The sequence below is a fragment of the Rosa rugosa genome, chromosome 3 (genome assembly GCF_958449725.1).
Source record: "Rosa rugosa chromosome 3, drRosRugo1.1, whole genome shotgun sequence".
Taxonomy (NCBI): Eukaryota; Viridiplantae; Streptophyta; class Magnoliopsida; order Rosales; family Rosaceae; genus Rosa; species Rosa rugosa.
Genome location: NC_084822.1, coordinates 35,618,431 through 35,638,846, shown reverse-complemented (window position 1 = coordinate 35,638,846; position 20,416 = coordinate 35,618,431). Strand labels below are relative to the sequence as shown.

The 20,416-nt window shown below is 38.1% G+C and overlaps 2 protein-coding genes and 1 long non-coding RNA gene across 3 annotated transcripts; 2 read left to right on the top strand and 1 right to left on the bottom strand.

Annotated features, from left to right (window-relative positions):
• The first annotated feature begins 1,694 nt into the window (after window positions 1-1,694).
• LOC133740725 (uncharacterized) lies at window positions 1,695-3,771 on the top strand. Its single transcript, XR_009861385.1, has 3 exons — window positions 1,695-2,229; window positions 2,310-2,468; window positions 3,421-3,771. It is a non-coding gene; the product is annotated as an uncharacterized LOC133740725 (long non-coding RNA).
• A 7,100-nt stretch (window positions 3,772-10,871) lies between these two features.
• LOC133737643 (uncharacterized) lies at window positions 10,872-11,840 on the bottom strand. The gene has a single exon (XM_062165161.1). The coding sequence runs from the start codon at window positions 11,838-11,840 to the stop codon at window positions 10,872-10,874; it is 969 nt and encodes a 322-aa protein (XP_062021145.1).
• Window positions 11,841-16,797: 4,957 nt separating this feature from the next.
• On the top strand, window positions 16,798-19,669 carry LOC133741225 (probable flavin-containing monooxygenase 1). The gene is made up of 5 exons (XM_062169159.1): window positions 16,798-17,413; window positions 17,730-17,967; window positions 18,084-18,259; window positions 18,348-18,709; window positions 19,155-19,669. The coding sequence occupies exons 1-5, from the start codon at window positions 16,976-16,978 to the stop codon at window positions 19,495-19,497; spliced, it is 1,557 nt and encodes a 518-aa protein (XP_062025143.1). The 5' UTR covers window positions 16,798-16,975; the 3' UTR covers window positions 19,498-19,669.
• Window positions 19,670-20,416: the final 747 nt, after the last annotated feature.

Here is a 20,416-nt window from a genome sequence, read left to right as displayed (position 1 = left end):
ACTAATAGACATCGTTTCAACTAACGAAAAACGATGTTCCTAGTAACATAAAACATCAATCTTAATAGATTAACTGATGTTGCCTAAAGGTACATACATCGTTCTCAGGAGAATAAGGCGGCAAGAAGCACCTAAAACTGGACATGAACAAACAAAATTTTTTGGAGACTGATGTCTACGACAGTATTAGACATCATTTCTGAAATTGTAATCGATTTAAATGTTCACTTAGGTATTGTTCGGGATATACTTTATTAAGTATAAAATGTGAAAATATGAACAATTAAATATAGTTAACATATAAGATTATGATGATTATAACGATTATACATCGATTTTTATTTAAAAATCGATGTTGGTTGTTGTCTGGGACATCGGTTAAAAACGCGCTTATACTGATGTCTGCATCTTTTACATCAGCCACTAAGAGATCGGTCAGAATTTAGTTTTACATCGGTTCTGGACTGATGTAAATGAACAGATTTCTAGTAGTGCATGGTCCGGATCATGGTACACGTGGAGGTCCGGGTTAATGTTATTGGATCATATGACTTGTAGTTATTTATGATTGATCTATTAATTTTTTTTTCATATTTTTTTTCCATCCTATGCATGGTCCCCACCAAATTCGAGTAATATTATTACCTTAGATCACCACATGACAATCCCACGTGATAGTCCGGAATCATAGAATAATTCCTTGGAGTCGCATGTTATATCAAAGAACTTCATGCCTTTTGGTGGGGGAACGACGAGACAATGTGCAGGATATCAGAGTAAAGCATTCTTACACTAGGCCAATAACATCAATATACAACACTTTTTACACAACGAAATTTTTTTTTTTGTTGTGTGATGAAGGAAAGTGAATCATACAACACATTTAAGAAACTTTCGTCGTATAAGGTTGTTAAAATTCAAAAGTTCTTAGTTAGAAACTCATTGCACAATACTTATAAGAAAGGTCTGTTGTGTGAATGGAAAAAAAAAAAAAAGAGGCACATTTCCCTCCTATTTCTGCTCAAACTTCCCTCCTATATAGTACAACAGTCTATTTGTATCTGTTGTATGAGTGTAGCTTGCAAAATGTCATACAACAGTTTTTTACTTTGTGTTGTCCAAATGAGGAAGATATATTGGGAATGTTTAGATGTATCCCAGAATGACATTCATTTCCCCCAAAGCGAACAAATTTTGATTGAAATGTAGGTTACATATATGTACTCCTACAACGTAATTACTTATTTGTGTTGTCTGAATGAAAAACACATATGCCTAGCGCCAAAAGTGATACTTTGATTGCACATAAGCGGGAATTTTCCCTCTTTGCTCCCTCAGCTCAATTTTAATATGTAGATAATCAGACAACATAACTTGATTTATGTGTTGTCTGAGTCACAGACACAAAATAAAAGAACCAAATGCGCGCCTTTGACAAATTAATTAGTGCTAGCTAGCTACCTTCTCTATTATGAGAGATTCTCTCACTCCCACTCCCACTTAAGGCTGTTTCAACACTTTGACAAAAAACTCTCCATTTTCTTCGTGCCAGCACCCAACACTACTACAAAAACCACATTTTAGGACACCCTATAAGGACACAGTTTTATCGAGGTGTCCTAATAACCCTAAGAGGACGAGCTAAAGAAAACAGGAGCAGCCCGCCCGTTTTTTCGCCAAAAGTTCAAAATTTCCCATACATATTTTAGTTGACCGCCCTCTCACTCTCTCTCATTTGCGTCTCTTCCTCTTCGAATAAACCAAACCAAACCAAATTGGAGCTCAGAATCTCTCTCATCTGTCTCTCACTTTTTCTTCTGGCCAGATCTGTGTGCTTTCTCGTTTTCTCCCTCAGCCCCTCTTTTCCTATCTCACCGATCTCAATGTTACCCACCAAATTGAGTTTCGAAGAACTTGGTGGCCACTGGGTTGACCTGGATCTACAACCTCCAGAACCCACATCAACAACCTCCCAAAGCTCCTCTCCTACGTCACACCAACCTCGCCGCCTCAGTACGTCGTCGAATCAAACTACCGATTACACCCATCATCATCTCACCTACATCTACCCAAAACTCAATCACTTTCTCACCCATCCTTGCTTGCTGAGAACAGAGAAGTCAGACATGGCCACGGGATAGAAGCCATTGATATTCTCATCTCCATTCTAGTATCAAAAATCAAAGGTTTGGGCTTTGGAGTCTAGATTGGGATCAGTTCACCGCTACGGTAAGCTCTTATGCTATGCAGTTGGTATTTTCGAATTGATCTAAAGGTTGGGGGAAATTTATAAATGTTTTTGAATCAAGGTATGGAATTGAGGAAAGATAGAGGAGTGGAGCTGGATTTTGATCGAAAAACTCTGGCAAGTGAAAGGTTGGAGTTGTCCAGTACGTTAGGTGAAGCAGAGAGATTTTGGGTGAAGGCTTTGGGTGAAGTCTCCTTGACTGGGTATTGATCAAATTCAGGTAATTATGCCTTGTTATTATGAATTCAGTTTCTATTTGGATTCAATTGGAATTATTAAAGGGAATTGGTGTTGTGGTAGAGTTGTCCGGAACGTTTGAATTCATAATCATGTTTTGAGTTCATCATTTGATTTAATTATAGTTGGTTTGTTGATTGAGAGTTGGAGTTGGAATAAGTTGGGTTCTATGGACATTGGAGAATTGTTACTGAAGGCTTAATTAACTTAGTTGGGATTGTTTTGATACTTGAATGAGATTGTTGTATGGTGATTGTAGATTATGTTGGAAAGCTTGTATGAAGATGTTGCTGGGTCTTTATTTCTTGTTGAGATGATGACGTTCTATTTGGACTTCATGAGACAAATTAGCCCAATTGTTCAATTGTTTGTTAATAATTAAAGTGAGACAAGTTGGCTGGTTGTTTAACAATTAGAGTGTTATAATGCTCTTTGTTGGAGTATGAGTATAAGCTTTATTAAAGGTTGCCTGGAGGTAGGGTCATTCAATTGTAAATTTGCTTTGGTGTTCTTGTAATTCTGGAATGAATAAGGGATACATATATGTATAATTGTCTTCTTCTGGGAGTTAAGTTGCAGACGTGAGTGAGTACTTGGCAGGCTTGGTTTGGCCTAAGAAATAGCATTTATTAGACCTAAGGCTTCTATTCTTAACAAGTTGTAGACTTTATACATCCAACTAGACTTCATACTTCAAGTTACAGACATTCTAGCTGATGATGTTCTATTCTCATAGTAATATTGTTGACACTGTGGAAGCATAATGAAATTTTGATATGGTGAGATATTTGTGTATGATTTTTGTACTTAATGTGAATCCTTTGTAAGAAGTTAAATTCAGTTGAAGTGTGAACAATGATAAGTAGTAGTACTAGCCTTAAGTTCTTGCATGTTTATGAGTAATAATAATTTTTCTTTCTTAATTTTGGATGCAGGGTCTAGTCACAGGAGAGAGGAAAAATATTAATACTATCATACTATGTTTGCATTCCTGCTTCTGCTGGCGTATAAAATTCATATGCAGCAGGAGTATCTTCTTTGAATCCAGGAGTATCTTCATTGAATCCTTTTGCATGCAGCAGCGTACATTCTCCTTTCCAAAAGGAAGGCAGATGATAGAACTTTTATTGAATTTGAAGAAGTTACTACTGAAGCATCCACAAATGAAGAGGATGAAGATTGGAAAACATTAGATGCTTCCTTGTGTTCTAATTTGTATAGATGATTGGAAAATATTGCTAATAATACATTTGGTACTTTAATAAATAGATCGGAGTAGTTCAATTGATGAACTGGATTCTAATTTCTTTCAAATATTGATCAGTATAGTTATTTAGGCAATAATGGAGTATTAATTCTGCAAATTTCAGATTACACAATGGCTAAACAACAATTCACACAACAGACCTAAGCTCCTATAACACACAGCGGTAGTTAAGAAAAAAAAATGTTGTCTGACTAGGCTAACCAACAACAGCTTGGAAACAAGTCTGTTGTATGAAGAATGCACCTACAATGCTACAGATGGCTGCGCAGCAGCTGTGCCTGGGATCTGTCGAGAGAAGACACAACGCTGATAACAAAAAGATGTCGAGTGTCTGTATATCATACAACGGTGCAACACCGTTGTGCAAATTCTCAACAGACAACGCTCCGATACACAACGGGGGTTGTCCATATCCCACAACGAATTAAGTCTGTTGTGTGTTTCATTTTTTGGCCTAGTGTTAGCCAGCTCTCTCCATGTCTTGGTCACCAAGTACAGGTACATTTTGGATTTTCCACAATTAATTTTAGCACTCGTCTTAGCTGATCGAACCATATATGGTACAGTTTAATAATCCTTTGAATTCTTGTTTTAATTTTGTAGATGGTCACTGATCAGAGGGGCATAAATTGCTCGAAATCTTATGTTAGGGTTTCAGAATGGCATTCACATTAAGATCTCTGATCTCTGAGAAGACAAACTGAAATTACTTATTTGCTTCATTAATAATATTGAACTGATCAAACAGTTTGTCTAGATGAATTTCATATTCATAATTATTTCATATATTCCAAAATTCTAGGTTAAACTCTCCATACTCCAGATCTATTCAATCAATTTCTTTAACTCCATGTACAGGATGTTCTATCTCAAGAAAACTACAGTTATATATTTTGTGTCCCGGTGCGGCGGTGTGGGATTACTTTATAGTTGCATCTTTTTGAAACAAATCGTCCATATCAGCAAATCCTCCAAATCCTCCATATGATCTGGAATTCTGGATCAGAAAAATGTGAATAAGATTGAAGAATCAGCACGTTGCGGCATGATCTCACTCATCAATAAGTAATCAGAATTATTGTCACGCGGCAACACGTAATCGATCATCACTTGTAATGTTATGGATCACTCCAAAGTTGACCGAAGCCATTACTTTTTTAGTGAATTATTATCATCATCAACCTGAATTCATGGCAGATCTGCTTTGCCTTTCTGTCATACACATAACCATGGTCTGTTTTTCGAACCCGACTCCAGAGTGATGCACATGAACATCATTTCTTAATATTTGACCCCAAAAGGGATAATATTCTGAATCACAATGACGATTTTGCTTTATTCCTAAGAACTAAGAAGTACTATAAATTTGATCGTGTTTTTCATGTAAATATATAAAATTCTAAACATATGTTGTTAAACTTCAAACAGTAATTTCTCTGTCCATACGACTGTTACAAACTTTGAGGTCGCAGTGAAGAATATTCTAGTCAATTAAACAGATAATGTGCTTCAGTTTCTATAATCTACTGTTGGGTTAATAGAAATTAAAATCTTCAAGTTATGTCACATCACAGTAGTAATTATTAATTAACTAAGACCATTGTGAAGCCACTGTTTTTGAATTTCAAGTCCCAACAAGACAGGAGTCCTAAACGAATTCGGATTTGCTCAATAGAAATTAATATCTTCAAGTTATGTCACATCACAGTAGTAATTATTAATTAATTAAGACCACTCTGACTGATTTGTAAGTTTAGTGAAGTGCTGGGCTAAATAGTGTGTGTGAGCCATACTCAAGACATGTTTCAATTATGAGAACTTGAGTGTGAGCTATATTCGGACATATGTCAAGTTCTCATAGTTTTTTATATTAAATTGGACAGTAAAAATAAAAGTTGTTTTGGATTTGTTTTCTTCCATGTATGTCCCTGAGTCTAATCATTCCCGTGTCTCTCCCTACCACCGAGCCATCAGCATAACTCAGCAACTCGACTCGGCCCGAGTCAAGCAACATCGATGAACCAGAGTCCTAGTGCTCCAAAACGACTCGCTCTTTCTCCGATTTTCCACCAGCTCAAGCAATGTCTACCGTTTGATGTTTTTTTTTCTTCAGATGCTTTGCTGGGTCAGTGAAGTTAAAGACAACGCAAGTCCAGCTTCTTGATAAACGATATCTGATTCTCAGAGCCTGGCACATCCCTAAATGCTGGCAACGCTTCTTAAGAATCAGTAACAGAATTACCATTCAGCTTCGAATTTATAACTTGCGGGAGCTATTGGTTCCACCACGATTTGCCAAACGCGAAGCACCATCGAGCTCTGAAAGAGGTACGTTCTCTGGGTTTTATTGTCCTATCACTTGCTAAATCACTCTTTCTGGAACTGATTGAAGTATTTAATGAAGCTGCAGATGCACCCCCAAATTCACACTTCGAGGCCTTCCTTGAAATCTTACCAAGTATCTGCTTGATCATGACTTGATTAACAAAATGACCACAAACACAAATCCTGTCAAAGTCAAAGTCAAAGTTAATTGACACCAGCAGGCTCCTTCAAACCAAAACCCAATTCACACCTCAAATCAAAGGGTGACGCAGGCGGAAGTAACCCTAGGTTTACAAGCAATAAACCTAAAACAAAGATTCTGAAGTCCACCAGAGATAAAAGAGAAAACTCTAAATTTTGATTGATAATATGATAAAAGATGCGTTCTGCAGCCTTAAGGCGGCTTATTTATAAGAAAATAAACCCTAGGGCGACTAACATTGAAACCCTAAAGCCCATGGGTAAAAACGAAAACAACCCGAAAATAACTAGGAAAACCAAAACACCGGAAAATAGAAAAATGAAGTTTTGAGGCCCTAAAAGACCCCGAAAGCCCGAAAAAGGCCACAGGTCGTAGCATAGCGACAAATTTGATTTCTGGCGCAATTCCCTTTCCGGAAAGGTAAGGTGCGTCCCAAACGGACTCCGAGGAGCTGTTTCGCGTCTACTAGTCACTTTTCGTTTTCCTCCTTTAGCACGATCCAACTGTTCTTCAAATTGGGCTGCCATCTGTTCTGCATCAAAGGGTCAGACCCAAATACAAGCAACCCATTTAGAACCAATGAACAGCATAATCCATCTTATTCGAAATTGAAAACCCAGATAGAGACACCGAATTCCATAAACTTAATCACAGAAGCAATAATCAAAGCAAGCACAACTCTTGTTTTTGATGTATCATTCTCTCTCACTCCCTGAGTCCAGAGGTTTTGGAGTTGCCCAGTTATGTTGATGACTCGGAGGTCGGGAAAGACACGGGAACTAAATAGATTCAAGGATATATATGAAATAAAATAAATCTATAACACCCTTTAATGTTATTGTCTAATTTAATATTAAAAACTTATGAAAACTTGACACATGTCTTATTCACACACTCACCTTTGAGTGCGAGTGTGAGCTTAACACTCCTCTAAGAGAAAATCTGAAAATGCACTATAAGAGCAACTCCAACAGCTTCCCTATCATTTATGTATTATAGGGAAGCAAAATTTAAAGCTTTAGCCTCTTTTTCTTCTCCAACTCCAACAGATTCCCTAATTTACAACAATCTCTAAAATCTCCATATTCTTCCTTAAAATTTTAGAGTTTGCTGTAAATATAGGGAATTTGGTTTTCTCTTTCCTCACTTTTCCTAAAATAGGGATAGTTATAGGGAATCTGTTGGAGCAAAAGTGACTTATTTTTCCCTAAAGTAGAGAAAAATCAAAATATGGGGAATCTGTTAGAGTTGCTCTAAGAGGCGGATAGAGGTAAAAAGAAGAGATACTACTTCGCTACGGCTGGCCAAATCCACTAAGAAGATGACACGTGTATAAAGTGGGATTTGAGCCCAAGCAATGGGGATTCAAATTTGCTCATCATTTTTATTTTGTGGTGATATCAACACCATATTAAAACTTGTCACGTCATATAGAATTAATTTAATACTTAAAATTTTTTTTTTTAATAAAATATCATGATTAACTATAATTATATTTTATAACACATGACAGTTTTATATTGAGTGGTGGTATCACCACTAAAGTATTGGTGGTGAGCAAATTTGAATCCAAACAATAAAGAGTAGAAAATAACTTCTCAGCCCCATCGATCAAAACGATGGCGTCACTGATCTTCAACACGACGACTCTGAGCGGCGCGGCAGTCTTGAGAACAGAGGCGCCGCTGGTAACGAGGTTCGGAGAGATTTGGCAGAAGCACCACCCGATTCGGAAAACTATTTGACAGGTCCAGAAAACATTTTAAAGCAAAGAAAACCAAATCCAGGGGACAGAGCCGTCGAGGAGTGGCAAAACTTCGGACTCTAAGATTTGAGTGGGAGATGCAGACCCTAGAACCAATACGACCCCGTTTCGCGAGGTGCCTCACTACCTTTCGAGCATTCTCTTCTTCTTTAGAGTACTCCAACCAGTCCGTGGTGGCCGGCCTCCCTTCTTCCAAGGCACTCTATCTCTTTTTTTTTAGGGCTGGGCACGGGCCAGGTCCAACTAAAATTTCACTAGGCCCGGACCCGGCTCGTTTTTTACGGTTTGAGCCCAAAGCCTGTTTTCGCACTAACAGGGACTGGCCCGTTTCCTTTCGGGCCGGGTTTCCAGGCTTTCGGGCCCAAATACAAGTTTTCTACTTTGCTATTTGCCTGTATATATATATCCAGATTTCAATATTTCATTCATTTCAACATGTTGAAGTTCAAAGCACTACCATATTCAAAGTTCGAGCTGCACATTCAAATATCCATATTAGATAAATATTATCCAAATTCAATTACAAGAAGTCAAGAACAATTTAACATGCAATTCAACACAAAGTCCCAATTCAAATACAAAGTCCAAATTCAACTTCCATAGCTGCAATTGAAATATAAAGTCCAAATTCAGAAGGAGTAATTCAGCAGCCCTCTTTTCCAGTCTTCTATTCAGCCATTCAGTAGCTATTCAGCAAAGCCGACCATCAATGTGTAGTAGCAGTTTTCCCTGCACCAGCCAAGATAAAAAAATTCAGCAACAAGTGATTCAATAAAGTAAGCAATACACCAACAAGCAAGGAAGCAATGAACAAGTTTGTCATAATCCTACTCATAACAGCAAGCAGCAACCAATATACCAGCAAGCAAGCAAAACCAATAAAAAAACACAAACTTGCAGCTTAAAACCAATACACAAATATCAGGTTGCTCAATTCAAATATCATACACAGATTCTATGATTAACCGAGAGAGAGAGAGAGAGAAACCTTGATTGAGAATTGGAAGACTAGAAGCCAACAGTTAAGGAATAATTGTTTGCTGCTCCGAGAAAACAGGCGAGAGAGGTCTAGGGTTGGAAAGACAGAGGCTGGCGTTGAGGCCTGTCCGGCGGCGCTCCCGCGTTGATGGCGGCTTCCTGCCCCTTCGACGAGTGGTGGGTGTTGCCGGACGGGTTCCTGGGGCTCTAGGATTCTTCTTTTTCTCTGGGTTTAGGTGCTCTTGGCTGTGTAGGCTTTTTCATCTTTCTCAAGCAGCGGCGCAGACGTTGGTGAAGGGTGCTTGGCTATCGGCGACGAGAAGGTGTTTAGTGACCAGATCGTGGCAGCGGTAGGCCATGGATCGTATGGCACTGGTCTTTTCTCTGAGGCGTGTGGCTGGGTGGAGGATAAAGTATTTGAAAGGGATTCTCGAATTGATGGGAGGCCGGATTGGTTTCAGATCAATTTGGGATGGATTTACACAATGGTCGGTAATGAGTTTCAACCAAGGAGGATGGTGGTGGCCTGAGATCCCAAGCTGGTCGTGGCAGAGTACTTGGCTTGGGTGTCTTCGGTGGGGTGTGCTCACTTGGCTGCACTCATGGTGGTTTGCCGTCGGTTTGTTGTCAATGGTGAGGAAGATGGAAGTGGTTCAACATAGCCTGGTACTTTGTTTTATTAGGTTTCAGTTTTTTATTAGAGTTTTAGTTTCAGGTTTTTGGTTAGGTCAAATAAATTGTCCCTACTCAATTGAGCTAGGGTTTGGAGGTTTTGGTCGAGGTGTGGAGCCATATGTATGGTGTTACTCTTGGGAACAATGTGTTACAATTTCGATGTTGTTTGGTTATCAACGGAAAGGTGGATTTTCCTTGCACGTGGTCTGGCGGTTTATGGACACGGTGTGGAAGAGGGTGGAGTGGTTCGTCTGGATGTTGGTGACGAGGTTGTATCGGGACACTCGGGATTGGTTATCGTTCTGTGTAGCCTGGGGTGATAGGCGTAAAAATTGGTTAGGGGTTGGACCTTTTCGGTTCATGGAAGTTATTATTAGTGACGGACCCATAACTAGGGATCTTGGTAGGAATATGTGTCGTGGTGTTGATGCCACAACCGGTTATTCCAATGCTTTGTAATTTTTTTGGTTATTAATGGATTCTATTTCTTCTCAAAAAAAAAAAAAAAAAAAAAAGAAATTGTACCCGCGCTTTGCTGCGGGGTTTGGAACTACAACGATATTATTTAAGGACTAAATTCAAAAGCATAGAAAATATAGTTGACAACTATAGTGTCATCATGCAGAAATGACAAAGTTAGTATTTTTATGATAAGAATAGCTTAATTAATGTAAAAATAATAATATTGTAGCGATTAGTATGGCAAATCCATGATTTGACAAATGATAATGTGAAAGATATTATCTAGCTATGTTTAAAGAATACGCTTTCTGTATCTAAATGTCTAATGGAGTAGTCCTGTCTTTATAATATATAGATATATTGAGAACAATTCTCAGAAGCAAATCCACAAATGAAACATGGAAGAAACAATTGTTAACACTCAACAAACAGATATAGCTAGTATCATACAATGTTAAGAATATTAATTGTAACAAACTAAGGACAAACTGCATAAAAACATAAAGAGAAAATTTATTCGAACCCAAAAAGAAGCAATATTGTAGTGATTAGTATGGCGTGGTTTACCTTTATGCATATTATAAAGTGAGTTGTACTACTGTGAGTTAAATAAAACATTTTTGAAACAAGAAGAGATTTTCATTAAGAGCAACCTCAATGGAGGTGCCGATGATAAAAGGCAATTACATCAGATATGCATTCAGGCACACCATCAAACCAGATTACATGATGAGATCGATGCCTCAAAACCTATGGCTGCAAGCCTATGCGCAACCCGATTACAAGAACGTGGTGTATGTCGTATCTGAATGGAATGGACTTGGGCAGCAGCATGTTTGATGTCATCAATAAGCCCTCCATTAGCAAGAAACGTATGATCCCGACATTGAATTTCAGCAATAGCTTCCATACAGTCACTCTCCACTATGACGTGCTGTATTCGAAGTGAGTGAAGGAGATCAAGACCCGCTCTGATTGCAATCAGTTCACACTGTTTTGGCGATGCAGTATGCGCCACTGGACTGGCAAAAGCAGCCACAAACTTGCCCTGAGCATCACGGATGACTCCTCCAATACCTCCTTTTGTGTGTTGAGGGAGAAAAGCTGCATCGACGTTAAGTTTCAAGGCCCCATATGCAGCTGGTTCCCATACCTTTTCCTGCTGTGCATTGTTGCCCGCAGTAGTAGACTGACGGGCTTTCTGAAAGTCTTCGAGCCATGCAAAGCTGCTTAGGGAGATGTCATGTGCTGTCTGTTTGGATCCATTCCAGAGACAGTTATTTCTGTTCCTCCATAGTGGCCACAGTATCATCGATAGTTTGGCAAAGAGTTCCGGCTTTAAAGAGGTTGCACGCTCGAGCATCCATTCCTTAAAGTTTAGGGATGGCAGAATAGTATGCTGTAATTGAAAAGGTGGAGCCTTCAAGATTTTAGCAGCTACTGCACATTTGCAGAAAACATGCGATACATCTTCGACTGGATAGTTGCATAGAATACACTGCATAGGGCCTTCATATCCCTTTGTGAAGAGACGATCCCGTGTAGGTAGGAGGTTATTGCATGCACGCCATGCACAAATGCTAACCTTGCCAGGGATCTTCGCTCTCCAAATACACCGCCATAGATCCTTATAAGGATCCCCATTTGAAGTTGACACAAGCACATTCTTCAACACATCCATTCTAGCAATCCAGTAGGCTAACTTAACTGAATAATGTGCCCTCTTCTCCGGGCCCCAAATGATTCTGTCAGCTGTGGACTTTCATTAGCTGTAGAAGCTCATGGATATTATATATCCTTTTATTTTCGATTAGGGAATGCATCCATGGACGAATTCCACAACTAGCTGTAATTGGATTCTCCGAGAGTGTCTCAAACTTGTACACATCCGAGATGAGGTGCAGATGGCTAGCAGAGCTTCTTGGAGGCACATTCAAGGTACCAAGCATAAAAGACATGGAGAAAGATGTGAACCAATGGGATGAGTATGCCAAGCGATACTCCGGAAAATACTACCGCAGATCATGCATCGGAGCGCTGCACATATGGTACAATGACCAATTGTGCAAGGATCGATATGGGTTGGAATCCCAAAAGGAAGAAGAGACTTCTAGCTGAACTATTTGAGCCTTATGGCCCAACGGATTATATTTCCTCTTAAATGATGCTATCTACTGTATAATCACATAATGTAGATTATAAGTAAATAAAAAACAAAAGGGAAAATTTCACAAACAGTACACCAAGTAAAGGCCACTAATAATTCTTATACATAAAGTTCCAAACCAAACATTTCGGTACACGAAATCTGAAACTCGACCCACTATCCGTACACGACGTCAATTTTTGACACCAAAATGTCTATTATGCCCTCAGTTCTTTTTTTTTTTAATAATTTTTTTTTCTGTTATTTTTTTTTCCTTCGTTTTTATCTCTTTCTTCTTCCTTCCCAACCGTTTGTGGACACCACGACATAGGAAAATAGTTAAACTATAAGTTGTTAATATTGAATAAATTAAGCAGCAAAAATAATGAGGAAAACAAAGGACATATGGGTCGCACCATGATCGAGTACCCCCACAAGGCCACAAGCAACATAAATATTCTGAAAATATTGATGCCCTCGAGCTTTTTCAAGAAAATGCAGAAACTGCGAGACAGATAGGTCCATATATATATAATGTTTGTGTTCCCAAATCAAAATGCAAAGTTGGTAACCAACAAAATTTTCAGTTGCCCATGATAATGTTGCTAAGCTTCTACTGGTTTTCTCTTTGTTTACTCGCTCGTCTCCACTCCCGGCCCTTTTTGCCATCTCTCATTTACAAAAGGTTTTGTACAGAACAGAGAAAAAGAAAAAGAACAACCTTGCAACAAGGAAAAACAAAATGTGAAAATATATACTCTATATATAATAGTAGTGTTGCAATATTTTCTATATCCACCAAATTATATACTCTATATATAATAGTAGTGAGCCCGGAAGAAGGAAGAAGAAAGAGATAAAAACGAAGGAAAAAAAAATATAACAGAAAAAAAAAATTATTAAAAAAAAAAAAACTGAGGGCATAATGGACATTTTGGTGTCAAAAATTGACGTTGTGTACTGATAGTGGGTCGAGTTTCAGATTTCGTGTACCGAAATGTTTGGTTTGGAACTTTATGTATAAGAATTATTAGTGGCCTTTACTTGGTGTACTGTTTGTGAAATTTTCCCAAAACAAAATGAAAACATTTTTTGGTCAAAAACAAAACAAAAGCAGTATTGTAATTGACTAAGTTTTATGAATGAATGTTTCTCATGTAATTGACCAATTGGGTCTTTCTCAATTTTTGTTTCCGTAGTTGTTTTTTTGCTGACTTTATAGGGAGGTTTGGTTCGGTCCCCCTCCTGAGTTGCTATTTTCTTCTTCTTATAAATTGCAAGGATAGGGAGCTGCTACTCCTCTATTTGGCCTTTTAGCCTTCTTCTAAACATGAAAAATAAAACAAAAGAGATAAAAAAAGAAGATAAAATGTAATTCTTCAGCTTACCACATATAATCTCGAATAGCAAAATAGCAAAAGAGTGTTTCTATTCATATCTCCAAAGTTAGCATTTAGACGTCCTAACTTTTTTGAACTTTTAGAGCATTTTTAGCAGACTCTTTATTTTGGCTCCTTAGCTATTTTGGAGAGCATGTTTAGTTTTTTATCTATTTTAGCATCTGCATCAGACTCCAAAGAGCATCTTTAGCAGACTCTCTATTTTGGCTCATTAGCTATTTTGGAGAGCATGTTTAGTTTTTTATCTATTTTAGCAGCTACACCAGACTCCTAAGTGGCTCTCCATTATAACTTTTAGCTATCTCACTCCTAAATATAGAGAGCGAGATGAGGCTCTCTATAATTTAAAATATTCTTTTTAAGTTATTTTATGTAATTTATAAATACATTTAAACTATTTAATCTTCATTTAAAAAATAATATAAATTCAAAACTAGCTAAAATAGAGAGCACTGATGCATACGTATTTCTAAAGTAACTAGCTAAAATGACTTTTTAGCTATTTTGGCTAAAATTTGACTCAAAAATTTACATGCATAGTTTTTCACTTACTTTGCCGGGACCTATATTTTAAATTGTTTTTACACTTAGCTGGGGTAGAGTCTTATGAAGCAGCGAAGACCCCTACAATAATTTGTGGATGTAGGTACTGTGTACGAAACGGGACAACTAGACGACCTAGGATGTGTTCAAGTTACCTTGTACTTAAAATTTTCATCGACAGAGTTAGATCCGCTTGACAGGTTTTCTTATTTTCTTTATTCCCGCATAATTTATTTATCCAGTTGTGATTGTTCGTAAAATACCCCTCTTGTAAATCCTTCGAAATGTGTACTTGAACTGTACTAATATTTGTTAATTGATTTCAAAAAAAAAAAAAAAAATTCTAACGGTTTTATCGTTTTCACCTCATTTTCAATCAACGCTGCTGCATTTGAATTTCGTAATTTACTTTTACAAGTAAATTTCAATTTATTCTTTTGCCTTGTGGGTTCTCAGGATTTGAGTTAACAATCTTAGCTTAAGTTCTAAGAATATGCGGCACTGTAACATACTCGATTTGAAGAGATACAAATTGGGGCGTTACAATTACCTTCCTAAGCAGAGCGAATATATAGACCAAAACGTCCAGAAGTATCCCTAGATTTAGGGTTTCACTAGCGCCGTCCTCCCTTAGGGGCGCCACTATAATTGGATTTCGGAATAGCTTTTGTTCCCATGGGTCTAGAATTATAGATCTTCACAAGGATGTTGTCATACTTTTCAACGACATTCATCGCTTTAATAAGATTATGAAACCTTGTGATCTGTCTTGCATTAACATCAATGCGATTGTTCTTTGTAACAATCAGAACAGAGACGGCGAAGGTGGAGAGAATCCTCTCAATCAGCATCGTATCTGTGATGTCTTTACCACAGAACTCTATCAAGGATTTAATGCAAAGGGCTTCTGAATTGTAGTCAAGAACTGACTTGAAATCACAGAAGCGGAGATATTGCCATCTCATTTCTAAATTCGGAAGTAGGGAGTCACGAAAGTTCCCAAAGAGCTATTCTAGTGAAACCCACAACCTTCTAAGATATTCTTCATTCTGGTACTCGAATTGAAAAGATTCATCCATATGACGAGTCATTAGGATGATGGATTTGGCCCTATTTGCGTCCAAAGCATCAGCAGCAGCTTCAGTGAGCACATCAGTGCTAGGTTCTTGGATCGTTCCTAGGATCCATTAGGGTTTTGAGATGTTGGCGAATATCAGGAAGCCACTTGTGATATCATGAGTCTGTTGTCCCTAATGGAGTAAAGTCCAGTTTGTATAGGTTACTCATCCTTAGTGGCGGAAGAGATAATACTTGGCTAAGGTTGGCCAAATCCACTAAGACGATGACACGTGTATAAAGTGGGATTTGAGCCAAAGCAATGAGGATTCAAATTTGCTCACTATTTTTATTTTATAGTGATATTAACACCGTATTAAAACTTGCCACGTCATGTAGACTTAATTTAATACTTAAAATTTATTTTTTTAATAAAACATCATGATTAACTATAATTATATTTTATAACACATGGCAGTTTTATATTGAGTGGTGGTATCACCACTAAAGTATTGGTGGTGAGCAAATTTGAATCCAAACAATAAAGAGTAGAAAATAACTTCTCAGCCCCATCGATCAAAACGATGGCGTCACTGATCTTCAACACGACGACTCTGAGCGGCGCGGCAGTCTTGAGAACAGAGGCGCCGCTGGTAACGAGGTTCGGAGAGATTTGGCAGAAGCACCACCCGATTCGGAAAACTATTTGACAGGTCCAGAAAACATTTTAAAGCAAAGAAAACCAAATCCAGGGGATAGAGCCGTCGAGGAGTGGCAAAACATCAGACTCTGAGATTTGAGTGGGAGATGCAGACCCTAGAACCAATACGACCCCGTTTCGCGAGGTGCCTCACAACCTTTCGAGCATCCTCTTCTTCTTCTTCTTCTTCATAGTACTCCAACCAGTCCGTGGTGGCCTCCCTTCTTCCAAGGCACTCTTTCTCTTTTTCTCCCTTTTTTTTTTTTTTTTAAACCCCACCCCATTCCCACCCTTGATGGGGCTCAAACTCCTGACCTCTTATATATGAGACCAAAGCCTTACCACCTCACCAAACACACACACCCCTCCCTCTCTCTCACTTTGCTCTTCATTAAGTTCCTATATCATACACGTGTCACTTTCTTACTGGATTTAGTCAGCCTTGGCCAAGTATTATCCAAAAAAAAAAGAGTCTGGCTTCTCAGTTATGCATTACTACTTACCCATTTTTCCTTTACCTCTCACTGTTCAATTCAGCCAAATAAAGGGTTGGCATGTTATTAGACAAAAAACTTACATACACGTGGAAGCCAATCAGTATCCATAAGTCGACCAGGTAAGCGTCCAAGACCTGCCGGTGGGCTTGGTCGGGAAGGCTACAAGTCGTGAAAAACTTTGGCGGTGCATCCCATCATTTTTCCTTAACAAAAAATAAAAAACAAAAAAACCACCGAGTTTCCATTTCACTTTCTTCTAAAAATTTGATCAGCATATAGTGCCATGTCGGGTCAAACTCTCCATCATCTTTCTTTGGCGGAGTGGCATGTATTGCCACGTAAAAGATTCTGTATATAGATCTAGATACATTAATAAATAATGTAATCCATACCCCAATTTATATATAAATACAAAGGCTCTCTATAAAAAAGCATACAAATCAAGACTCATAGCAACAGCTTAGATCAGAATTGATGGGGAAGAAGGTGGCCATAATAGGAGCTGGGATCAGTGGCCTTCTTGCCTGCAAGTACACCCTTTCAAAGGGCTTTCAACCCATCGTGTTCGAATCCTCGAGCACCATCGGAGGGGTATGGACCAAAACTTTTGAGAGTACCAAGCTCCAAACTCCTAAAGCAGTCTACCAATTCTCAGATTTTCCATGGCCTTCTTCAGTGACAGAGGACTTTCCAAACCAGCATCAAGTTATGGATTACATCCGATCATACGCTCAACATTTCGACTTGCTCAGGCACATCAAATTCAATACCAAAGTGTGTGGTATAGAGTATGAAGGTCCATCTGAGGATGAGATGCAATCATGGAGTCTCTGGGCCGGCACCGGTGAGCCTTTCAGCTCGAAAGGGAAATGGAAAGTTATGGTAGAAGACAAGCAAAGCCCTTCAACTGAGGTATGTACCACTTTATGTATTGTTAACTTTTACTGGTAAGTTTTATTGATTTTTTTATTGTGGATATTATTGAGTTTTTTGTTGATCTTTAATTATAAGAGTAATATTCTTTTTGTGTTGAACGACCTCTGAGAAAAGTTTCTGAATCACTGTTCAAACATACTATGATGAAAAAGCCTATTTACTTAGCTCATAGAAGATGGTATGTTTTCAGACCGTCAATATTTTAGTTGCAGGCATGCAATGTTCTTAAACAAGCAAATTTACCGTATAGTAAGATATAGTCGCATTGATCATTGAGTGTGAGTTCAAGCAGGTTCACTTGGTAGACTTTGTAGTCCTCTGCATTGGACGATTCAGTGGTATTCCAAACATTCCCAAATTTCCTCTGAACAAGGGTCCAGAAGAATTTCATGGCGAGGTCATACACTCGATGGAATATGCTTCTAAGGATTACGAAAGCGCCGCTGAATTTGTGAAAGGAAAGCAAGTAACAGTTGTTGGGTTTCAGAAATCTGCATTGGACATTGCAATGGAGTGCTCAAATGCAAATGGTATTGGAATTTTTTTTGTCACATGAGCTGAAGATGTGCCACAAAATTAATGAGATCAATGATTGATAGCTTGTACATCAATTTCTCTTGATCCTTTAGTTGGTTAAATTTTGCAGGGGTGGAACATCCATGTACAGTGTTGTACAAGACAGAACACTGGAATGTTCCTGACTATCTCCCATGGGGTGTGCCTCTGGCATACCTATACCTCAATCGCTTCTCGGAGCTTTTGGTTCATAAGCCCGGTGAAGGCCTCCTACTCTGTCTCCTTGCAACAATTCTTTCACCTCTGGTAAATTTTTTATATATTCATAAGCTACACTGATAAAGTTACATTTACGATGCTGACACTTATAATTGATTTGTAATTGGTTAAACAGAGATGGGCATTTTCAAAATTTGTTGAAAGCTACATAGATAAGAAGCTTGGGTTATCCAAGTATGGAATGGTACCTAGGCATAGTTTTCTTCAACAAATCAGTTCCTGTCTGCTGTCAACCGTGCCTAAAAAATTCTATGACCGAGTCCAAGAAGGAAGCATTTTACTTAAGAAATCACCCAAAAGCTTCGGCTTTTGCCAAGAAGGCATTTTGGTTGAAGGAGAAAACTCCTTTGTAAAGACAGATTTGGTCATATTGGCTACTGGATTTAGAGGTGATGAGAAGCTTAAAGACATCTTTGTGTCACCAACATTTCAAGACTACATAGCTGGATCACCTAAGTCCACTTTACCTCTCTACAGGTTAGTAAATTAGCTATATTCCTGCCATTTCTATATATAGGCCTAGAGTAAGTTTTTTTGCCAAATATCTGACATGCTATTTTCCAAATTGAATTTGGGCTGCACAATGAAACAAGATTAGTTTACTAAATTGTCTTTATTTTTAATGTAACAACATAGAAGGTTAGGAACTTTAGTATGTGTATTCATTTCTTATATCACTTGGATTTAAAGCCCTTAAATTACAGTAGTACCTCATCAATATTAGCCTTATTTCAACCAGGGATGCAATATTGTAGCAGCTATTTTCCCTCTTTTTATGGAGTGTGTAAGCTTGATTCACTTGGTAGTTTAATTGCATATATAGCCAATGTAAAGACTTGCATTTTCCCTTCAAAAAAAAAAAAAAAAAAAACTTTCATTAGTTGTAGTAGCTCATGGATATTATCCTTTTATTTTCGATTAGGGAATGCATCCATGGACGAATTCCACAACTAGCTGTAATTGGATTCTCCGAGAGTGTCTCAAACTTGTACACATCCGAGATGAGGTGCAGATGGCTAGCAGAGCTTCTTGGAGGCACATTCAAGGTACCAAGCATAAAAGACATGGAGAAAGATGTGAACCAATGGGATGAGTATGCCAAGCGATACTCCGGAAAATACTACCGCAGATCATGCATCGGAGCGCTGCACATATGGTACAATGACCAATTGTGCAAGGATATGGGTTGGAATCCCAAAAGGAAGAAGAGACTTCTAGCTGAACTATTTGAGCCTTATGGCCCAACGGATTATATTTCCTCTTAAATGATGCTATCTACTGTATAATCACATAATGTAGATTATAAGTAAATAAAAAACAAAATGAAAACATTTTTTGGTCAAAAACAAAACAAAAGCAGTATTGTAATTGACTAAGTTTTATGAATGAATGTTTCTCATGTAATTGACCAATTGGGTCTTTCTCAATTTTTGTTTCCGTAGTTGTTTTTTTGCTGACTTTATAGGGAGGTTTGGTTCGGTCCCCCTCCTGAGTTGCTATTTTCTTCTTCTAATAAATTGCAAGGATAGGGAGCTGCTACTCCTCTATTTGGCCTTTTAGCCTTCTTCTAAACATGAAAAATAAAACAAAAGAGATAAAAAATGAAGATAAAATGTAATTCTTCAGCTTACCACATATAATCTCGAATAGCAAAATAGCAAAAGAGTGTTTCTATTCATATCTTCAAAGTTAGCATTTAGACGTCCTAACTTTTTTGAACTTTTAGAGCATTTTTAGCAGACTCTTTATTTTGGCTCCTTAGCTATTTTGGAGAGCATGTTTAGTTTTTTTATCTATTTTAGCATCTGCATCAGACTACTAAGAGCATATTTAGCAGACTCTCTATTTTGGCTCATTAGCTATTTTGGAGAGCATGTTTAGTTTTTTATCTATTTTAGCAGCTACACCAGACTCCTAAGTGGCTCTCCATTGTAACTTTTAGCTATCTCACTCCTAAATATAGAGAGCGAGATGAGGCTCTCTATAATTTAAAATATTCATTTTAACATCTGCATCAGACTCCTAAGAGCCACTACTATAAAAATGCTCTTTTACGGCCCACAAAGAGCGCCGTAAAAGACAAATTACGGCACACAAAAAAGCGCCGTAAAAGACAAAACTCTTTTACGGCGTGTTTCAAAAAAGCCGTAAAAGACCCCATCAGCACGCCGTGAAAGACATAAA

Excerpts from the sequence above, each read along its gene's own strand:
- LOC133741225 (XM_062169159.1), top strand. The coding sequence starts at position 16,976 with ATGGGGAAGAAGGTGGCCATAATAGGAGCTGGGATCAGTGGCCTTCTT. Across the intron at positions 17,968-18,083 it reads GGAGTGCTCAAATGCAAATG|GGGTGGAACATCCATGTACA; the intron begins GTATTGGAATTT and ends TAAATTTTGCAG. Across the intron at positions 18,710-19,154 it reads TCCACTTTACCTCTCTACAG|GGAATGCATCCATGGACGAA; the intron begins GTTAGTAAATTA and ends ATTTTCGATTAG.
- LOC133737643 (XM_062165161.1), bottom strand. The coding sequence starts at position 11,840 with ATGGATGTGTTGAAGAATGTGCTTGTGTCAACTTCAAATGGGGATCCT.